Genomic DNA, 23,227 nt, shown 5'->3' with positions numbered 1-23,227 from the left:
GAACAGTTGTGAAAATGCATTGTAATAAGATGTGACTACTCTCCAAAATATATATATTTTTTGTATTTTAATTTTTTAAATTTTATATTAGTTTATTTACTTTACATGCCGAGGGTGCCACTTCCCTCCCCTCCTTACCTCTCCCCAGAAGAGGGGAATCCCACCCTCCCTGCATTAATTCTCCCTGGCACATCAAGTCACATCAGGACTGTGCATATCCTCACTCCCTGAGGCCAGGCAAGGCAGCACTGCCAGGGGGGAGTGACCCAAAAGCAGGCAACAGAATCCATGTTAGAAACAGCCCCCGCTCCACTCACCAGGCGCCCCATAGGAAGACCAAGCCACCTGTTGGCTACATGTGTGCAGGCCTAGGACCAGACCATCCTAGTTGAAGTCTCAATCTCTCAAAGCCCTCATGTGGCTGGGTTGTTAGTTGTTTCTGTTGGTCTTCTTGTGAGGTTCCTGTCCCCTCTAAGTTCTTCCATCTTTTCCCCAACACTTCCATAGGACCCCCAGAGTTCCGCCCCATGCTTGGCTGCAAGTCCCAGCATCTGTCTGATCTGCTGCTGGCTGGAGCCTCCCAGACAATAGCCAAGTTAGGCTCCTGTCTTCAAGCACAGCAGAGCATTATTATTAATGTCAGGGCTGGCTCTCTACCATGGGGTGGCTCTCAGGCTGGGCCAGTTATTGCTTGGACTTTCCCTCTATCTTTGTTCCCTCGTTATCCACACACTTCTTGAGGGTGGGGTAATTTTTGGTTCACAGGTTTTGTCGGTGGGTTCTTGATTCCCTCCTTCCACTAGTCCTGCCTGGTCAGGAGGTGGTCACTTCAGTCTTCATATGTTCCCCCACCCCCACGATTAGGAGTCCCTGCTAGAATCATACCTGTATCTTCCAGGAGCCTACCTTGTAGCAGGCCTCCAGGTTGACCAAGAGGTGTCCCTCTCCAGTTTCCCTTCTTGTTCTCAGTCCTCCCACCTCCCACCCTCATTCCCCCCACATCTGATCCTCACTCTTGTTTCCCTCCTCATTCCATCTCCTGCCCAGTTCCCTCTCTTCATCCAGTTTTGCTGTCTATTTTCTTTTCTTTTCTGAGTGACATTCAGCTACCTCCTTTTGGGCTCTCTTTGTTACTTAGCTTCTTTGGGTCTGTGTATTGTAGTATGATTATCCTAAACTGTAGGTCTAATATCCACTTATAAGTAACTACACACCATGTGTGTCTTTCTGGGTCTGGGTTACCTCACTTTTAGTGATTTTTTTTTCTAGTTTCATCTGTTTGCCTGCAAATTTCATGATTTCTTTGTTTTTAATAAATGAGTAGTATTCCATTGTGTAAATGTACCACAATTTCTACATCCATTCTTCAGTTGAGGGACATCTAGGTTGTTTCCAGTCTCTGGCTATCATGAATAAAGCTGCTATGAACATAGTTGAGCAAATGTCCTTGCTGTATGGGGGAGCATCTTTTGGGTATATGCCGAGGAGTGTTATAGCTGGGTCTTGAGGTAGAACTATACCCAGTTTTCTGAGAAAGCACCAGATTGATTTCCAGAGAGGTTGTAAAAGTTTGCATTCCTATCAGAAATGGAAGAGTGTTCTCCTTCTCCACATCCTCTGCAGCATGTGTTGTCACTTGAACTTTTGATCTTAGCCATTCTGCCTGGCATAAGATAGAATCTTAGAGTTGTTTTGATTTGCATTTCTCTGATGGCATTGAGCATTTCTTTAAGTGCTGCTCAGCCATTTGATATTCTTCTGTTGTGAATTTTCAGTTTAGCTCTGTATCCCATTTTAAAAATTAGATTATTTCATTTGCTGGTGTTTAATTTTGTAAGTTCTTTGTATATTTTAGATATCAGCCCTCTGTCTGATGTAGGGTTGTTGAAGATTTTGTTCTAATGACATTGTCCTTTGACTTACAGAAGCTTCTCAGTTTCATGAGATCCCACGATCCCACTTATTAATTGTTGATCTCAGAGCCTGTGCCATTGGTGTTCTGTTCAGGAAGTTGTCTTCTATGCCAATGAGTTCCAGACTTTTCCCACTTTGTCTTCTGATAGGTTTAGAGTCTCTGGTTTTATGTCAAGGTCTTTGATCTACCTTGACTTTGAGTTTTGTACAGGGTAATAAGTATGGATCTATTTGCATTTTTTCTACTTCATACATTTGTCCTTTATTTTTTATTTTTTAAAAATTTAATTTGTTACAATTTATTCACTTTGTAGACCAGCTATAGCCCCCTTCCTTATTCCTTCCCAATCCTATCCTCTCTCTTTCACTTCCTCCCATGACCCTTTCCAAGTGCACTGATGGGCAAGTCCTCCTCCCTTTCCCTCTGACCTTATCCTATCAGGTCTCATCAGGACTGGCTGCATTGTCTTCCTCTGTGGCCTGGTAAGGCTGTCCCCTTCCCCCAGGAGGAGGTGATCAAAGAGCCAGCCACTGAGTTCACGTCAGAGAGTCCCTGTTCCCCTTACTAGGAAACCCACTTGGACACTGAGCTGCCATGGGTTATATCTGAACAAGGGGTCTAGGTTATCTCCATGCATGGTGCTTGGTTGGAGTATCGGTCTTTGCAAAGACCCCTGGGCTCAGATCTTTTGGTTCTGTTGGTCTCCTGTGGAGATCCTGTCTACTCCAGGTCTTTCTAACTCCCCCTTCTTTCGTAAGACTCCTTGCACTCTGCCCAGAGTTTGGCTATGAGTCTCAGCATCTGCTTTAATACCATGGTGGGTAGAGTCTTTCAGATGTCCTCTATGGTAGGCTCCTGTCCTGTTCCCTGTTTTTTTCTCTCTTCCAATGTCTATTTCTTTTGCTTTTCTAAATGAGGATTGAGCATCTTACCAAGCTAGGGTCCTCCTTTTTGCTTAGCTTCTTTAGGTGTACAGATTTTAGTATGACTATCCTATATTATATGTCTAATATCCACTTGTAAGTGAGTTTATACCATGTGTGTCTTTCTGCTTCTGGGATACCTCACTCAGGACGATCTTTTCTAGTTCTCACCATTTGCCTGCAAATTTCATGATTGTTTTTAATTGCTGAGTAGTATTTCATTGTATAAATATACCACAGTTTCTGTATCCATTCCTCAATTAAGGGACATCTGAGTTGTTTCCAGATTCTGTCTGTTAAGAATAAGATTTCCACTCTGGAAATCAATCTGGCACTTTCTCAGACAACAAAGAATAGCGCTTCCTTAAGATCCAGACATACCACTCCTAGGCACATATTCAAAAGAGGTTCAAGTACACAATAAAGACATTTGCTCAACCATGTTTGTAGCAGCTTTATTTGTAATAGCCAGAAGCTGGAAACAGCCCAGATGCCCCTCAACTGAAGAATGGATGCAGAAATTGTGGTACGTCTACACAATGGAGTATTACTCTGCAATAAAAAATAAGGAAATCATGAGATTTGCAGGTAAATGGTGGGACCTGGAAAGGATCATCCTGAGTGAGCTGTCCCAGAAGCAGAAAGACACACACGGTATAGACATATAACTCATAAAGACATATAACATAGGGAAAACCTACTAAAATCTGTACATCTAAAGAAACTAATCAAGAGAGAGGACCCTGACTAAAACGCTTAATCCCCATCCTGAAAGGCAAAGAGGATGGATATCAGAAGAAGAAGAAAACAGGAAACAACCTAGGAACCTGCCACAGAGGGCTTCTGAAAGGTTCTGCCCTTCAGACTATCAAAGCAGATGCTGAGACTTATGGCCAACTGTTGGGCAGAGTGCATGGAATCTTATGTAAGAAGTGAGAAATAGTAAGATCTAGAGAGGACAGGAACCCCACAAGGAGAGCAACAGAACCAGAAAATTTGAACACAGGGGTCTTCCCAGAGACTCATACTCCAACCAAGTACCATGCATGGCGATAACCTAGAACCCCTGCACAGATGTAGCCCATCGCAATTTAGTGTCCAAGTGGGTTCCATAGTAATGGGAAGAGGGACTGCCTCTGACATAATCTGATTGGCTTGTTCTTTGATCACCTTCCCTTGAGGCGGGAGCAGCCTTACCAGGCCACAAAAGATGACAATGCAGCCACTCCTGATGTGATCTGATAGAGTAAGATCAGAAGGAAGGAGAGGAGGACCTCCCCTATCAGTGGACTTGGGAAGGAGCATTCGTGAAGAAGGGGAAGGGAGAGTGGCACCGGGAGGGGAAGAGGGAGGGACTTATGCGGGGAACAAAGTGAATAAAGTGTAATTAATAAAATAAAATAAAATTAAAAAAGAATAAAGCTGCTATGAACATGGTTGAGCAAATGTTCTTGTTATACACATGAACATATTTTTGATATATGCCTAGGAGTGGTATAGCTGGATCTTGAGGTAGCACTATTCTAATTGTCTGAGAAAGCATTTTTCTACATGTAGACATCCAATTAGACCAGCACTATTTGTTGAAGATGCTATCTTTTTTCCATTGTATGGTTTTGGCTTCTTTGTCAAAAATCAAGTACCCATAGGAGTATAGGTTTATTTCTGGGTCTTCAGTTTGGTTCCATTGATCAACCTGTCTGTTTCTATGCCAGCACCATGCAATTTTTTATTACTATTTCTCTGTAGTACAGCTTGAGATCAGGGATGTTGATATTATCTCATTTGTACTTTTAGTTTCAACTAAAGAAGTATTTTACAACCTCTCTTTTAAAAAGTCTGAATTTCATAGTCACTATTATTGTATTTTGGGACTGTTAATTAAGAAAAATAATGGTTACTAGAATATACACACTGTCTAACTAAAGTGGCTGATTTGCTAACTGAGACAGTGGTTAAGAGACCTACCGGGAAGCCTGGAGAGGGTACGGACTCTCCAGAGTTTGGATACCTTGAGCAGGGAGTGAGGTGATACAGAGGTGTGGAGCCGGAAAGCAAGAGCTTTCATCATGCTGTTTAGACTAACACATAATTTTAAACCTTCGAACGTTTTATTCTAGAATGTTTAATTTAATAGTTTTGGATCATGCCTGACCATTTGAAAGCAGAGAAAGCGAAACAATGGGTAAGGGGCGTGGCTGTACTGGTGCTTTTTGCTGGTTTGCATTTCATGCCGTTACAGTCGACATACCACGGTAGCTGAGATCCGAGCAGTGCTGGTGTGAAATGTGTTCCCCGGAACCATGGTAATTGAAATTTGTGCACCCAGAAACTGTTTACAATCCAGAGCCACTCCCTCTGCCTCTCTGTTTCACTCTACAAGTGAAATCATTTCCAAAGCTAACGGTCAGCAAGAAGTTTCAGCAACAGCGATTAAAACACGGTTTAACATTCTACTGCCTGTACGTATGTTACAACACATTGGTGACTTCCAATGTACACAATAGAGTTCGCTGAAATGATGGCTTACATATTTTAGTTCATTGCGTGGGGACATCACTTCATGCAAAACGAACGACTTAACCCTAAACCGTTGTGTGGTATGTAATAGTTTAAAAGTGACACAAAAACGAAATGGACTTTTTTTTTTTCTTTCAGTTTTATGTATGGAGAACTGACTGACAAGAAGACCATTGAGAAAGTCAGGCAGACGTTTGACAACTACGAGTCAAACTGCTTTGAAGTTCTTCTGTACAAAAAAAACCGTAGGTATTTCTGTTGGCAATGAGATGACCCAGGCTTTTCCAAATGTTAGAGTTCAGAAAATGGTGGCTAAGCACCAAGGCAGGAAAGAGACAGTGCTGTATTATCGCTCTTGGTGTAGGGGGAAGAGGTGTTGGGGGGATCATAAAGGGAAATTAATAACAATTTTGTCTGTGAAATGATCCTCTTCAAGGATGGAAACAAGCATGGTATATTTTTTATCTTGCTTTTACAATTTTATTTTATTTTTTCTTTCATTAAAAATATATTATGTGCACCAATGTTTTGCCTGCACGTATGTACGTGTACCGTATGCGTGCTTGGTGACAGCTAAGGTCAGAAGAAGGTGTCAAATCTCGAAGGCCTGCAGGTGCAGATGGTTGTGAGCTGCCATGGGGGTGCTGGGAACTGAACGCAGGTCCTCTGTAAGAGCAACAAGAGCCCTCAACCGCTGAGCCATCTCTTCAGCCCCCCATTTTTATTTTAAACATTATGGTTGTCCATATTTATTGGGTGCAAAGCAACACCGTGGCTTAGCAGTACAATATGAATGCTCAAGTCGAACAAACATTCACAATTTCAAATATCTACTTTTTAAAAGAGTATTGGAAATCACTCTCTTTGGTAGCTTTGGTGTCCGCAGTATGCTACGATTATTAACCCTGTTCACCATGCTGCCTAATACAGCTCACCTTTCTCTCGCATCACACAGACTTTGCATTCCTAGACCGTCTCTCCTTCACACCTACTCCAACCCTACAGCTGAGAAGCTCTGCTGTCTGATAAACAGCAAGCTGATAAACAGAAGCTCTGCTATAAACAATTTAGTTCCAATCAAAATGAGCACATGCTTTGTACTGGTCTTCTGTGCCTGCCTAATCTACTTAGTACTTAGTATTGTGTTCTTGTATTCTTTCCATGTTCTTGCAAATATCATAAGTGCATACAAAAGCTCTCTCCTTCTCTCTGTGTATATGTGTATTGTATATGCAGACGTACATGTGTGTGGGGTCCATACATACGGAGGCCGGTAGAGGAAGTTAGGTGTCTTCTATTAACTTCTGCTGTATTCCTTTGAGATGAGGTCTCACACAGCTTCCTACTCTTCAGATGGACTAGTCAGTGAGCAAACCCATTTGTCCTCCTTTCTCTGCCCCTCCCTTCTCCCCTGTTTCATCCCATTCTGGGATTATTAGCACATACAGCCCTACTTGGCTTTTTCTGTGAGTTCTGGGGTGTACACTTAGGTCCTTACGCTTGCTCAGCCAGCATTCTTACCCATCGAGTCAGCTCCCCATCCCAAGAAATTCTTTTGAAGGCTGAACGGTATCCACTCTGTATACATATTTCATTTTTTATCAGCTCATATTGACATTTATGTCAATTATAAGATTGGTTATTATGAATTGTAGTTCAATGAACATGAGAACACAGATATCCTTTTATTTCATAGATTGCAAATCTTTTGGGTAAATACCCAGAACCGGAGTGCTATATTATATGGTGGCTCTGTTTAAAAATCTTATAATTAATTCTCTGAGTAGGATTTCTCTACTGTTTGTATTGTTCATAATTGCAGTACCACAGGAGTCTCTCTTTATGGTTACTACACAGATATCAGTGAGGTTGAAATGTGGTTATTTGATGTTGGTCTTTACAAATTTAACCATTAGCTAGACTTCAACTGTCCCCCGTGGAAGAGCAATGGGCATAGGCCTTTCCCTCAGGACAGGCCATTCACATCTGCTAAACTACTGCAGACTGTTGTAAATTATTCTCTAGGATTAGAATTGTGCAGAGTCAACTGCCAAGTATGTCATCACATAGAACCTCATAAGATAGCCCCTGTGTGGGGAAAAATTAACCAACCAACCAACCAACCAACCACCAACCAGCCAACCAACCAACCACCAACCAACCAACCAACCACCATCCAACCACCAACCAACCAACCAACTAACCAACCAACCAACCACCAACTAACCAACCAACCACCAACTAACCAACCAACCACCAACTAACCAACCAACCAACCAACCAACCACCAACCAACCACCAACCAACCATCAACCAACCAACCAACCACCAACCAACCACCAACCAACCAACCAACCACCAACTAACCAACCAACCAATCACCAACCAACCACCAACCAACCACCTACTACCACTACAGGCTTTTTCTGCCACAACCACATTTTCTTGGTGGCTGCATTGCATGTTCACGTGAGCTTTTTTCTTTTTCTTTTTCTTCTTTTTCTTTTCTTCTTCTTGATATGACAAGTCCCTACATAATCCTTAAGCAAGGAGCCATCTCCAAAGGAGATCTGCATGCAAAGGAAAAACTGGTTTCTCTAATGTAGTCTCACTGGGTGTATTAATCACGCTTATGGGCAGAGCCCGTAAGCCCGGATGGTCTACACAAAACAAACCTAATGGTATTTTTGTGGACGTTTTGCCATAAATTGCTTTGCTTTTGGCATATTTTGACTCATTGATCTTTTGCTTGAATACTGTTATTTCTGATTTTGTGTTTTTTAATGGCTTTATTTGTGTGCATGTACATGTGTGTTTCTTGTGATTTTTCTGTTTTTGAAAAAATTTTGGTTTGGGTTGTTGTTGTTTGTTTGCCTGTTTGTTTTCTAGAGAGAGATGGGGGGTGGAGCTGGGTGGGTATGGAGGTGGGGAGAGGAGAAGCAGAGATTAGAATGTAGTGTAACTATAATTATTCAATAAAATGTATATTAAAAATGTGTGTGTATGCGCACGCATGCTTTCATGGTAGATAATAGCAAAATCCATACTTATCTTTTACTATAGTGTGCTTAAGTGTGGGAGACATTCTAATCTCAGCAGGACATATTTGTTCTAGGTTCAATATACATTGGACCTTGTGGTGCACAATTTATTTTTCCATTTCCTTCAATCTGTCATTCTTTATGGAACATGTGGAATTAAGATTAAATTTTCTTTTTTAGCACTAGACCCCACAAAAGGTGGCCACAGACGCCGCCTCAGAGCAGTACATTTGGTGATAGGAGCATTGTCCTTCGTGGTTTTACTTGTCGAAACTTTCCATTTTATCTTGCATTTTAGAGTCAAGGCCACAGAGATGTTCTGTTTGAAGTCTCACTCAGCTGCCAGCTTGTCACACAGAAAACAATCAGTTCTGAGTGATCATTTCTTCCTGCTGTTGAGGCTGTAGATTTTTTCTGGGTCTTCCCCTCAGGCCCAAATATTTATTTATGATTCATAGGATGCTCAAATGCCCAAGCCCTTTTCATTTTCATATAGATATTTTTAGTCTTAGGATGACTTGGATATATGGCCCAAGTTTAGCAAATGTTTGAAGATAATTTAGCCTGGCATTTAAGCAGAATTAACAAGTATTTGCTGCATTTTCAGACATTATGGCCAAGTCCATAAGTATGAGTTTGTCAAAGGTACCTTAATTGGATGCTGTTTCGTTTATTTACCTTAAATAAACATATTGCTAATATGTTATATCTCTAGAATTCTCCTTCCAGAATAGTTGAGATATTTTACCTTGTGCTCATGGTTTGATATTATTATGTGACTTTTGTTCAGGTCTGTCTTGGTCAGGGACAGTATATTGATACATAAGCATCTGTGTATGGCTGGTAGGAGCCAGGCCCTGTAGATTAAAACTCCTGTCCTCCTCTGTGTGCTCTCTGAGCCCATTATTAATTCTGATTTTCCTTTAACAGAAAGGGAAGTATTAACCATGCATTAGGGCAGAATACAAGTATTTCAGCCAGATTTTAAGGGCTCTTTGTAAGTGGTTGTCTCAAACAGCTTTTGCTCACCAACTGCAAAAAGTGTGTTTTGTGACTTTGAAAAATATTAGATGGACAAATCGACATATCTGTAGAAGCTTATTTGGGGAATGCCTGAATACCAAGATTTCTGTCATCTAATTATGTTAGGGTAAATGGCATTTTGCAAATGAGGCTGTTGAGGTTTCTGATTTTCTCAGTCATGACTGACACTTCGGTTTATAACCTTTTATTTATTTTTTCTTTCTTCCCATCTAGTGCCCCATTAAAAGGAGACATTTTCTATTCTGGGGAAAGTTTAGTATCTCTGGGGCAAAGACAGAGCCTAATTATTTTCTTGGTGCCCAGGCCCTGTTCCAAGTGTTGGGCAGGAATGCACCTCTGTCCCTCCTTCTCAGTCTCCCTGTCTATCTCTGACCCTTAAAACTAGAATAGAAAGGATATTTCACAGTTTCTCGAAAGTATTCAGCCTGTTCTGAGGGAAGTACGAGTCTATGAGCTGGAAAAATTCTACCTTGATATTTAAGAAGAGCTTTTCAGACAGCCTGGTCTCTGCCAGAATTTATAAAGTGGCTGTTTCCATAGGAAGGCAAGGATGTGACCACAGCACCTTCTGTCCAGGTTTCTAGCAGGCCCTGGGAAAAGAAAAGGATTTTCAGTGCTCTTTTTCTCTTTGTTTATGACCCCTCTGCCTCTACCTCACCATGCTGGAACAGCCACAGGCCATGAACACAGCAGTGTCTGGCCACGGCGATTTGTAAAACTGCACATCACTCACAGTTCCCAGACACATTGTGTAAAGCAATGAGCAGGAAACAGGGAGGCAGCCTGGCTGCGAGGTGATGCGATTGTTTCCAGGTCCCTTTCACATTCTGCAATCATCTCAGAAGGGGCTGTGTCCTTCCGTGGACCTGCTGGAGTGGCCAGCACAAGACTCAGCGGCCAGAGCTGAATGTTACTCTGTAACTCTCTCTGCAGTGCTCTGGCTTCTTGAGCCTGCTGAGTGACTCAACAGCTCCTGTCTAAATGACAAGCTAGCCCTCGTATGGCTTAGACAGATTCCCCAAATTTATCGGTTAATTTAAGAGCACTGTTATTACGGCATGGCGTTTAAACAGAACCGGAAATAGCATTCCGTGATGCAGTTTTGGCCTGAGGTCTGAAGGACCTTGTTATTTGGTTTTCATTGGGAACCACTAACTGCACATCTGCTCTCCAAATCCTGAACCTCACAAACCCTTTCTGTCCCTAAGGATCAACATTTTGATAGGCTTTATTGCACTTTTGTTTGATAATAATATAATAGAAAGTCTAGTCATCCATCTATCTATCTGTCTGTCTGTCTGTCTGTCTATCATCCACCCACTCACCCACCCATCCAACCATCTATCTAACTTATTTGTTTTTTATTGTGATAGAACCTTTCTTCAGTGTGTTGCCAACTGGTGGATAATTATTCTCTTGAGGTTATTTCTCATGCCTTCGTCTATTCCTTCTCTGCAATCTGTCAGTTCCTGGGTCTGTTCAGACACTGAGCTTTAAAACTCTGAAACCCTCATCCCTCCGGAGAGTGCAGTAGCTGTTACTTGAAGAATGATGTGGCAGAGCTGAGCCTCAAGGGGTAGGAGGCAGTGGCTTGCGAAGACACAGGCGATTCTCAAGCTTTGAACCCATGTGCTCTTTTTCTTTCTCTTTTAACACTGCCCTGAGGGTTTCAGGTGGCAGTCTGTATACAGTAGGTATCAAGTGTTGGTGATGGACACAGGCAAAATCATTAAGGTCTCACACAAGTCCATCCGGCTGAAGAAAGAGCCTTGGGATAGAAGCTGTATTTTAGATGTCTAGGAGCTGGTCTTGTCAGGGCAGTAGGTACTGCTGTTGGAGCTAATTGGAAACACTTGTCAAAAAGTGACAAGACCAGAGAGGCATGTAGGAGTGATCACGCTCCCTGAGTTTGTCAGAATGAAGTCTGCGAGAGCCTCAGAAGCCTGAGGACTCAGACCTAAAGGTGATACTTTAGTAGCAAGACAGCCTTTGTGTGCAGAGGTTGGGAAGAGACACTGTACTGTCCTTTAGAATGTTCCTATCTGGGGCTAGAAATACACTCATTGAATCTGAACGACTGGTAGTTGATAGAAATAGTTCTTGTTGCTGTTGTTTTATATTGAGAATTGAGTCCAAGGCCTCATGTACACAATACAAGCATTCCATCACTGAACTACATTCCCAGCCCTTGTGAAAACTGTACTTTAAATTATTTTTTGAGACAGGGTCTTCCAGAGTTGCTCAGCCTGGCCTTGAGCTCACGCTCTAGTCCAGGCAATCCTTGACTTTGTGATCCTCCTGCTTCAGCCTCCTCAGTAGCTGGGATCATAGTCCTGTACCAGAAGCTCTGGTTAAAGCATTTTATTTATTCAAGTAACACAATTATTGTTTTTGTGTGGAAGCAGCTGAAGCAAGGGGGAAGGAGGGAGCCGGGGACAGGAAAGCTAATCATGCTGTGACCCTGACGCTCCACTCTTTCTCCCCTCCATGTCTTTTTTCCACCACAGGAACCCCTGTTTGGTTTTACATGCAAATCGCACCAATAAGGAACGAACATGAGAAGGTGGTGTTGTTCCTGTGTACCTTCAAGGACATCACACTGTTCAAGCAGCCCATAGAGGATGACTCAACGAAAGGTAATTTCCCAAGAGGAGTTTCTGTGCGTGAGACACTTGGTGGCCTTTTATAGGCCTCATCCTTTCAGGGCCCCCCGTGTTTACTCCACATTCCAGCTAGTGAAATGTAGGGAGGAGTTCCGTAGTAGAGCAAGGTCAACTTCGGAGCAGCCTAATTGGCATTTCAGCACCCAGTACCGAGCTCCCGAGAGCGCTTTAGAACGAAAGGGTTACACGTAGCCAGAACTGATTTCGCTGAGGTCCTACCAGAGAGCTGTTAATAATTTGATGGCGCTGCTTCGTCCAAGCGATTGCGTCCTCCCAGTTGATTACATTTAGTTTATTTGTCGGCCTCTGTTTATTTGGCTGTACGTTCTCCTGAGTGGACCTTGTAGACTTTTGTCGTAAAGACAGCGTCTGGTCCGATGCAATCCTCCCAAGTGAGGCGTTATTGACTGCAGCATCCAGAGATGCGGCTATGGAAACCTGGAGAGCTTTTACCTCGTTTCCATGTAATTTGGTCCCAATTTATTTTCTCCATTTGGTTTTAAATTAGAAGCTGGTGTCATCTAAATGAAGACTTTAACATTCATTTAGAAATGGGTTTTATGAAATGTTATTCTGTAAAGTACCTCTTAGGAGACCAAGAGGAAATGCCTGCCTTTATGCTTTTGGCAAACCATCCCTCCCCTTCCTTCTGAAAAAACAGCACAGAGCTTTAAGCTTTCCAACTGCAACCACAATTACAGAAAATCACATTAATTTATCCCTTGCAGGTGAGTCTACATACTTAATATTGCATCTATGCACATTTTTGTTAGTATCAAATTAAAAGGAGAAACATTATACTGTGCCAACTATTGAAAATATGACTGAACAAATTAATTTATATGTGTCTCTGAAATTCTAGACCCTATGAAATCATTTTTTGGAAGAGCAAGTAAAATATTCAATTTAGGGACCAGAGCTCGCTCTGTCTCTCTCCCTAACCCTCACCTCTCTCTTGTCTGTGTCTGTCTGTATCTTTTTTCTCTCTCTCATCTTATAGTATGACCTAGGCAGACCTGCATTTCAGTATCCTCTTGCCTTAGTCATCCAAATGCTGGAATTAGGCGCATAATCACAACCAGCTAATACTATTTTTAAAAAATATGAACTTCTAATCATCTTTGCACCTAATGTTGATTTATTTCTTTAAAACCTCATGATGCTTCAGACAATGGCTAGAAAAGATATTTTTTTCCCAGTTGTATATGGAACTCTCACTATGGATACTATCTTCTGAAACAAAAAATCTTGACCAATTTAAATAAATAGATACCTTTCAATATGTTTCTCAGACTATAATGGAAGGACTCAGCCATTACAGGATAGGCTCACAATCATAACTATAAATTAAAACTCAATAACTGAAAGATGTGTCAAAAAACTCCAACAATTTGGAAGTTAAAAAACACATTTTTAAACAATCCACGAGTCAGAAAAATCTTGTTAAAATATTTTAAACTAAAAAAAAATTAGATTTTTCAAATTTGTGAAAGAGAATAAAGGCAGTGCTTCGAGGAAAATATGTATTATTAGATGCATGTATTACAAAGGAAACTGACTAAAAAAATCACAGCAACCTAGTTTTCATGATAGGAAGTTAGACAAAAAAGTGAATTTTAAACCAAAGCAAGGTGAAGACATCTTAAATCATATGGGAGCAATCAATCACTGTAAAACAGGACAACTTCAGGAGAAACTCACCAAAATTCAAGGCTAATTTTTATAACGAGAATACTGTTATAGCTAATAAATCTCCATCTCTGGTTAATTAAGAAAAAAGAGGGAAAAGAGGGAAGACACAAATTGCCAATACAGGAAATGAAAGCTCTACATCCGCTTATCCTGTGGTCAATACCACTGAAGCCTGGACAATACCACCCTGTGGTCATCACTGATGACTTATAAGAAATAGAGCAACCTCTTGAAACTCACTGGGGGATGGGAGAAACAGAAAAGTCTTCATTTCCCTGTCACCATTAAGTACTTAAGCAGAAAAGAGTTGACCCAAACTAAGGAAATTGAAAGTACGAATAGTTTCATCAGCAGACCCTAATAAACACTGAAGGAAGATACTCCTCCTTTTCTTTCTTCAGGATTTCACACAAGGATATAATGAAATATGATCATACCTACCCCTGTTCCCCTCTTCCAATTCCTCTCCCCTTTCCAGAAATGCCTACCTCCATTCTCATCCCTAAACGGGCCATCCTAATCAGCCTCCCAACTCAGCAAGTCTCTAGAGGCAAGTAGGAAGAAGAGGCAGAAAGAACGTAAGAGCTGGGGGGTGGGGAGGAGGCTTGCTGTCTTCCTCACGTGCTGTGGCTGCTGTGCACATGGACCCACAGCAGCTGAGGTTGCCTGCAGGAGAACTGCACATTCTCTAGGTGTCTTTCAGAACACAGAAACAGAGGGATTTCTCCCAGCTTATGTGATGAGGCCAGTTGCCACTCCGATACCAAACCCGGACATTCCAGAAAAAGAAAGTAATAGATGAATTTTTTTCACCCTGAACATAAAATAATCCATAAAACCAAATACATAAGGTATAAGGAGAATTAGGCATGAAAACCAAATGGACTCAATCTTCAGAAAACAGTTCCCGAATCCATCCCATCAGTCAGGTGGTAAAGAAAAAGTATATGACCCTGTCAGTTGGCATAGAAAAAGGTATTTGAAAAAAACTCAGCACTCATCCATAAAAAGCATTTGAAAAATTCAACTCTCATTCATGCTTAAAAAAATCCCCAGAAAAGTAAGAACAGGAGGATGATCTTATTTTCATAAGGAACATCAGTGAGAACCTTACTCTATCTTTGGGCAAGGTATTTAAAAAAATAAAAGGTAAAAAATTGATATGTGGTGGCTGGCTCTTTGATCACCTCCCTCTGGAGGCCACAGAGGAAGATGATGCAGCCAGCTCTGATGAGACCTGATAGGCTAGGGTCGGATGGAAGAGGAGGAGGTCTTCCCCTATCAGGGGACTAGGGGAAAGGGCATTAAGGGAGAAGAGGGAGGGTGGGTGGGACTGGGAGGAGACAAGGCTGCAGCGGGGATGCAAAGTGAATAAACTGTAATAAATAAATCTATAAATTAAATATAAATTTAAAAGTTAATGAACAACAACAACAAAAATTGGTGTCTTCACACATGAATGGCACTTGAGCAAAGAGTTTTTAGATCATATTTTACCCCCAAATATACATATATTTATAGTAGAAGATTTTTAAAATGCATGACCTGTACCTAGACCCCTTACAAAGATGTAGCAGATGGACAGCTGAGGCTTCAAGTGGGTACTCTAGAATGGGAAATGGGGACTAAATCAGACAGGGACTCACTTGCTAGCTTTTAGATCACCTTCCTCTGGCAACACTGCCTTGACAGGCCACAGGAAAAGGGGATGCTTTCAGTCCTAATGCAATTGGGGTGGACGGGAAAGGGAGCTCCCCTTTTCTGAGGAAAAGGGGATGGAGGATGAAGGAGGGAGAGAGGGTGGAACTGGAAGGGGAGGCAGGAAGGTGCTATAAGGATGCCAAGTGAATAAAATAAATAAATGAGAAAAATTTACTTTATGAAATTTATGACACAATTTTAAGCTGGCTGAGCTTTTACTTCTGAAATGAATGCTTCTCCATTCTTCCATTCTACTTCTATAAATTATTTTTTGAGTAACTCCAGACAAGTCAGACCAGTTGATTGTTGAGCAACGAGTTCAATAAGTATGCAAATCAAAATCCTGTGAACAGTTCTGGTATAAAATATCTTTTCTTAGTGCCAGAAATTCTAGAAGATGGGCTAATTTTAAAAGATTTTTTTCCTGAGACTCCTGTATGCCTTCCCAATACATAACAGATTACTGAAAAAGCATTGTGTAATGCAACTATGAATGCTGCATATGAACTATTTCTATTATTCATGTGAACTGTACATTTAACATGAAAAATTCAAAAGACATGAAATATTTATACCATTAAGTCATCATCCTACTATATCTCTGAAGCTAGTGATATGGGAATGGGAGAGCATTTTTGGAAGCTTTGTAAAATAGTGTATGATTTTATTTTAATGACAAATGCAGAAATGATAGTTTTGGATAAGTAAAACATGCAATTTCATTATAAGTACCACAATATTAAAATTACTTGGGTTTAGAATATTGAAGAAAAATTAGTGATGTTGCCTTTGGTCCCTCCTTTGGCCTCAGAGTTACCTAATACGAACTTTTTTTCATGATCTCTATAGGAATATCTTATTCTTGTAATCCTACTCTTTTCTGTTTTTTTTTCCCTCAACCAAAAGTTAAACTGAGAATATTCCTGTGGATATTCTTGAGTTCCTGGGAATATTTGTGTGGCCCTTTCTTTAATATTCCTTGGGGAGGACAAGCAAAAATAGTCAGAACTTTCCTCCAAGTGCACCTGTGTTCTTGGTGATCAGCTGAGTGGAAGGATGGTAAAGGAGAAGAGAGAGGAGTCAAGAGAGTGAGGCAATGATTAGATAAGGGAGACAGAACCACTGGGCGGCAGAGATGTCCTTTGAGGGTCTTGGTGAAGAGTTTTGCTAGTGTCCAAGACCATCATTCTGTTTTCTGCTTTTGTCTAGTCAGAGGAATGGCGATGAGCAGTGGGTAAAAAGTTTTGATTGAGTTTTGATTTGAAGTTCAGTTTTGATTGAGTGAAGGGGAAAGAATCTTCAAAAGGACTATTGATTAGACAAGGACTTCTGTACTTTGAAGATTTGCCAAGTTTGTTGGTTTGCCTTCATATTGATCTCCTATTTATGTTGTCATCCCCTGCCACTCCAAGAAACCCGGGTGCTGTTGAAAGACTTGAGGGAATGGACTCTGAACTGTGTTCCCGAATCAGATCATACAGTGACTGTGGCCCTTAATGGCTGCAGTAGCTGAGTGCCGGTCTGCTCACAGCAAACCCTGCATTCACCAAAGTTTCATCCTGAATTATTACTATTATTTTGTCCTTAAACTGAGTTGTAATACCTGATATAAATAATGCCTTTGGATTATGCCATAAAGCAAAAATTACTGTTGGGAAGGACACAAACTCCGATGGATAGTCCATACCTACCAGGTACTCTTTGCTTATCATTGCTCATTTCACTAATTTTGAAATTAATGCTATTATCTCCATTTCACTGCCAAAGAGCCTAAGGCTCAGGCTGATGTCAAGCCTCATGCTCTCTGGATTGCCCATTGCTGTTTTCTGTAGTAGGAATTCACGGGCAGGCAGGGCCACCTTACCTCTCTGCTCCTAAGGTCTCATGAGGATGATGTATTTCTGACAGAGCAGCGCCTTTGGGACCAACCGAAGCCCCGGTGCTAATTCCCCAGAGTAAAGTAGTCTCGCTATGTTTTGTACCTGGTATTACAATGTTGGAAGTTTTGTTCAGAGAATCGATCAGCAGTATCTAATACTTTATCATGACATGCAAATTGAATCCAAAATACCCATGCTGTTGATTATTTTATGTGTCCTAAAGATAGATCATCATCCAAATCTCTGCCCATTGCTGCTGTACAGGATTTTCAAACAGACTCCCAAACTGCTAGGATAATTACAGTGTGAAACGTCCTCTGCCAAATAGTCTTGACACCTTTTTGCCAATAATGAGGCAAAAAAAAAAAATCTTCCAGAATAAAAATAACACCAAAAAAGTAACCTGCTTGCAAAAAACAATGATGTTTCTTTAGATAGGAGACGATGAAGGAAGAAATAGGAGTAATTATGCCAGGCAGTCTCGTGGGCTGAGAGCAAAATTGTTTACCTAAGCTTTTTCCTTATAGATTGGAATCTTGTGTTGCAGTCCCATAGATTGATTTAACTGCCTCTGTGACTTCCTTTCATTTTTAAGATTAGGCAGTCCATGACAAAGAGGTTAATTGCAACCCAATAGAGCTAAACTAATGTTTTATTAAGAACGAGTTGGCAGGCTGAGCTTTTAGGAGAACAAATGTTCTCATAATGGCATGAACAACTTACAGTGCAAGCATTCTGCTTGTCATGTGCAACTGTCTGTTCATATTACCCCATATCGACCACGTCTAAGTAACATCAGCGAACTGCTGAGCAATCAGTCGGATGGTTAGATGTCTGTGGAGGCGAGCTGGGTGAGGAGGAGAAGTGAGAACTGCTGAGGAGCCTTTTTTTTTTTTTCTTTTATACTCTGACCTACACAGTGCAGCTTTGTGACTCTTTCAAAGTTTCACTTGCCTCAACATGGAGGTTGGGGAAAGCTGGAATAAACCCATTTTGTTAACGATGGAAGTAATTCCAGAGCGCAAAAGGGTTGGCATAAGAAAATTCAACATGGCATGGTTTACAGTAGTGAAAAATCTGGAAATGCCTTGAGCGTGTGTCAGGGGTAGCACACTCAACACCAGGGAGAAACAAAGAGCCTCATTCTTTTTGTGTGTGTGTGTTAATTTTATTTATTTTTTCTTTATTAATTACACTTTATTCACTTTGTATCCCCCCTGTGGTTCCCTCCCTCCTCCAGTCCCAATCCCTCCCTTCCTCCACCCTCTGCATGCATGCCCCTCCCCAAGTCCACTGATAAGGGAGGTCTTCTTTTCCTTCCTTGTGATCCTAGTCAATTAGGTCTCATCAGGAGTGGCTGCCTTGTCCTCTTCTGTGGCCTGGTAATGCTGCTTCCCCCTCAGGGGGAGGTAATTAAAGAGCAGGCCAATCAGTTCATGTCAGCACAGGGGTCTTTCCTGAGACTGATACTCCAACCAAGGACCATGCATGGAGGTAACCTAAGACCCCTGCACAGATGTAGCCCATGGCAGTTCAGTATCCAAGTGGGTTCCATTGTAATAGGAAGAGCCTCATTCTTAGAGATAAGTGGAGCAGGCAAGAGTGAGACACCAAGGGGAACAGGCAAGAGGCACCATTTTGGTTTTGCGGGGAAGAGCAGGAGGGAGACTTCAGGATATTCTGCTGGGTGTGGCTTTTGTTTGTTTCAAGTGCAGTATGTGGGTGGGTGGTGGGAGGAGGAGGTATGGAAGTCTTCAGGAAATTGCTAATGTTAGAGCATTAGAGCCTAGGACTGCCAGAGGACCCTGGCCAATGAACTCAGGGAGTTGTGGTTCCCGTGCTTCTACTGATTTACATATGAAAAGAACACACTCGGGCTTGGCTTTTGTTCTCTACCTTCTGGGGCCTGTTGATAGCAAAATCTGACTCTCTGACCAACTGCCCTTGACTTTGGTTTCCCCAGGACTTTGGGAGTCTTTGCTGGCTCATCACCCAGTCCCTGCCTTTCCTTCTCAGCCTGTGGTTCCTCAGGTTCTCTGAACGTCAGGAACACTCTCAACCTTCTTCACTCCAGCGCTCTTCCTTAATGTCATGAATTGTATTGACACCTCCCAAAAGCTGAGCCTAGCTCCTTTGTTACACTTTAATTTGAATTGCATGTAAAGGCAAATGATACGCTACTCTCTGTTTAACTTTTTCACCCAGTGCTTCATTTATTTGACAAAACTGTAATTAGTTCCCTCTACAAGTTATGTTGATCAGATTATACGTAGCTGTACACAGGCACATTGAAACAAGCATTTTGTGAGTATTTTAATTAGGAACCACTGCTGCCGGATTGGGACACGCAGCACCATACGCCGCCATGTGACAATGGCTTTCATAGTTGTGCTTCTCCTTTCTCACACGTCTCATTTTCTCTGCATGGCTGTGGGAGATGAGTGGATGCCAACATTCCGAAGGTTTGAGTTTGTCCATGTTTTATTAGCTGTAGCCCTCTCAGATTTCCCCATTGTTCAGAGAATTTTTTTTTTCTTGGCAAACTTTATTGTATAGACAGAAGGGAAGTGGTTTTTCTCTTTTGACCCCATCCACCTGAGCTGACATCACCTTTCTTAGAAACGTGAGCCTTCAGTAAGGAAAACAGATGAGCTGGAAGTTTCTGGAAATAGCCTCTGCATCTATAATCCTCCGTCAATGTAAGATGAAAAACTATCAGATATATATTAGTTTGTTGATGATTGGTGACTGTTACAGTCCAGTAGTCTTATCATTTACACCCAACCCAATAAACGGATCAAGGGCCATCATACTAACCCAAGAATGGGCTTTAGTGTCAAGTAGAACTGGGTCAGTCAGTTGTTTCTTAACTTACCTTCAGCCTTTTGTGCCACTGTGAAGGTATGAACTCTAGTTTACCCAAAGTAAACCATGTCTCTGTTGAGGTCGTTATTGTCACATGATGTGTGGCACTATAGTGGATGGAGGAGGGCACAACCCTCCTATAGGTGGTTCAAATAAGCTCCCAGAAATAAGTAATTCCTCACTTGAGTCTGAGCTGCCATTAGCCAAGCAGATGGGTGGGAGGATGACCAACAGGATGAGTGTAATATAGAAAATAATGGGACTTTACAGTATGTAAAGAGAACACTGGAAGATGTAGTTATATTTTGAGTTTGTTCTTCAGTTAATTTTCTGTTGGTTGGGTAAGGGCGGAAAACAGTAAGAAGAGACGGTGGGAGATAGATGTAGTGTGAATTCTTGTGGTCAGAGGCTCAATGACCTTTCTCCCAAGGACTCAGCCTTATCCTGGAAGTCCCCAGGTCGAAGTGAAAGGTTGAAACAGGGGAACGTGTGATCTGATTTGTGCTTTAGAAAGAAGCTCACCGGCATGTGGATGTGTTCTCAGGATTTGTCACTTGACTGCAGTGACATGTGCTGTATTGTTTGACATATGAGGATGGAAGGCATTCATTTTGAAATATATTGATTCATAAATTATAAACTAGAAGGCTTAGAGCCCTTTGTGTGTATGTGTTTTGTGTGCGGTGTGTGTGTGTGTGTGTGTATGTGTGTGTGTGTCTATGTGTGTGTGTGTGTGTGTGTGTGTGTGTGTTTGTGAACACACTCATAAGAAGGACAGTGGGTGTCAAGTTACTGGCTTGGACTGTTAGAAATAGTACCAGATAATTTATCAAGATCAGGGATTTGTGTTACTCTTTGTAACACAAAGAGTAAAATGAGATGAATTTTGGACATGTTGGGAGCCAGTTGTCTGCAGAGTATCTTAGAAGAGTGTGGCCAGTGGCAGAGAGGGATGCTGGTCCAGCATACAGAAGAGAAGTCGAGGTTGGTGACAGAGAATTCAAGTTGATTCTGTGTATTGATGCCCAGTTTCTGGAGAGCTCATGGTGTCTTTGTTGCCTCGTGTGAGACCCAAACATTGTTCAGAACCTCGGGTTTCAGGTAATGCAGCCCCCAGCCTGATTTTAAATTCTAGTCATGAAGGTAAACACCATTAATGAAGAAGACATTAATGAAGAAGACATCCATCAGTGGATGTCAGCTTACTTCACACCCAATCAGCAAACACAGAGAAGGCACTGAATTGCTGGGAACAGTTCTAAGCCTGAAGGATCAGTCTGAAGGCTAGTAGCAAAGTCTAATGTCACCAGTACTTCGTGATTTCACGGGCATCAGTCTCCTGTGGGCTCAGGGTTCCTTCAGCGTTTATTGAATAATTGGAAATTTCATCACCCTTTTGGCCAGCTGCAGTTTTTATTTTTAAGGACTTGTTTTTGTTTGGAGACTATCCTGTCAATAGGTAATACCACAGACATGATCAAGTGGGTTTAAAGAAATCTCTAACAGGGCTGAGCTTTTGCTCTAGCTAGAGAAAGGATAGTTAAGACGGGGCTGGAATATGTCTGGCTTTTCTCTATTTGTTCACATCTCATTGGCGTTTCTTTGAAATTAATGATTTTAATAATGGCAATCCGAGGCCCCAGAAGAAATTTTCTTCCCATTAAATTCACATTCCTTTTCTCCCAAAAGCAACTTCTCTTTCAGAAAACACAATTAGGGTTTTAGATATTCCAAGCATAACTTTTTAGATTTCGCTGCAGTTGTTAACAGGAGAAATTGCGTTTGTTATGCTACAAGCACAGTGGAATGTGTGCCCTGAACCATGATATGTGAGAGCAGTTGGAACTGAGTTTTTCCTGCGTATCTCTGTATCCAACACACAGTAGAACTGTTTTTATTAAGGTGGCAGTAGCTGCCGTAACAAACAATAATAATGTAGTAATGATATGCCTTACTGTTATGTATCATTTTTTTTTTTTTTGTTAATAAGGAACAAAACTGATTTGACACAGATGAAGCACATTTCTTGTTCACCTAATAATCCATAGCAAGTGGCCGTGGCGTCACCCTTCTACACAGCAATCCAGTGGCTTGGCCTTCCCCTCAGGCCTTGCTATTTGTATCCAGGCGGTAGAGGGAGGAGAGGTGTGCTACCAACGTGCTTTGGAAATGGGGATGCATATGTGGCATCATGTTTTCGCTTATGTTCCATTAGTGAGTTCTAAGGACTAGGAACACACAGATACATGGGGTCCTGAGAAAGGACTTGCCGTTTTCCCTCAGCAAACCCATACGAAGCAAGCAGGACCACAGAATTTTTTTTATACCTATTATCTACCTTGGCTACAGGGACTACATAATAGATGTGAAAAAGGCACACGTGTTACAAAATGTCACGAATATTAGAAAGCGCATCATTTTCGTCACACTTCAAGTACACATGATGGTGTCTACTTAGGAATAAAACAGACGATTCTCAGTCTTTCTGGATAGCGTGCAGCTGCTGTGATCCTTTGCCTGTCTGAGGGAATGCTGGACTTCCCGTTCATTGCATATGAATAACCAAAACTCTCTTTTTGTCTTCCGAAGGTTGGACAAAATTTGCCCGGTTGACGCGGGCTTTGACAAATAGTCGGAGTGTTTTACAGCAGCTTACACCAATGAATAAAACAGAGACAGTCCACAAGCATTCACGACTGGCTGAAGTAAGTATGGGAAGGACTTCGTTTTCAACGTATCAATACATTTCCCCCTAAACTGTTGAACGTAAACACGATTTCCAAGCGATTTTGTTTATTTGTAGAGCTGTTAAAATTTGAAATATTTATTTTTATTTTCTCCGACTTTTGCATGGAAATGTAGTTCATTTTAGGTAATGCTTAGAGAGTGTGGAACTTAATTGAACAAATGGGGCAGAGAATTCATTCATTCATGTGTGTGTGTGTGTGTGTGTGTAAAACATTAATTGAGGCTTTCCACTGTA

General features: G+C 41.5%; 1 protein-coding gene across 1 annotated transcript in view; it reads left to right on the top strand.

Annotated features, from left to right (window-relative positions):
* Kcnh5 (potassium voltage-gated channel subfamily H member 5) overlaps window positions 1-23,227 on the top strand; it is a 302,177-nt gene that overhangs the window by 37,740 nt on the left and 241,210 nt on the right. The window contains exons 3-5 of the mRNA XM_060387658.1: window positions 5,497-5,603; window positions 11,951-12,079; window positions 22,834-22,949. Of these exons, the coding sequence (XP_060243641.1) occupies window positions 5,497-5,603; window positions 11,951-12,079; window positions 22,834-22,949 (352 nt within the window). The remainder of the gene's footprint in view (window positions 1-5,496; window positions 5,604-11,950; window positions 12,080-22,833; window positions 22,950-23,227) is intronic.

This window comes from Meriones unguiculatus, chromosome 7, assembly GCF_030254825.1.
Source record: "Meriones unguiculatus strain TT.TT164.6M chromosome 7, Bangor_MerUng_6.1, whole genome shotgun sequence".
Classification (NCBI taxonomy): Eukaryota; Metazoa; Chordata; class Mammalia; order Rodentia; family Muridae; genus Meriones; species Meriones unguiculatus.
This window is presented reverse-complemented; position numbering and strand designations above follow the sequence as displayed.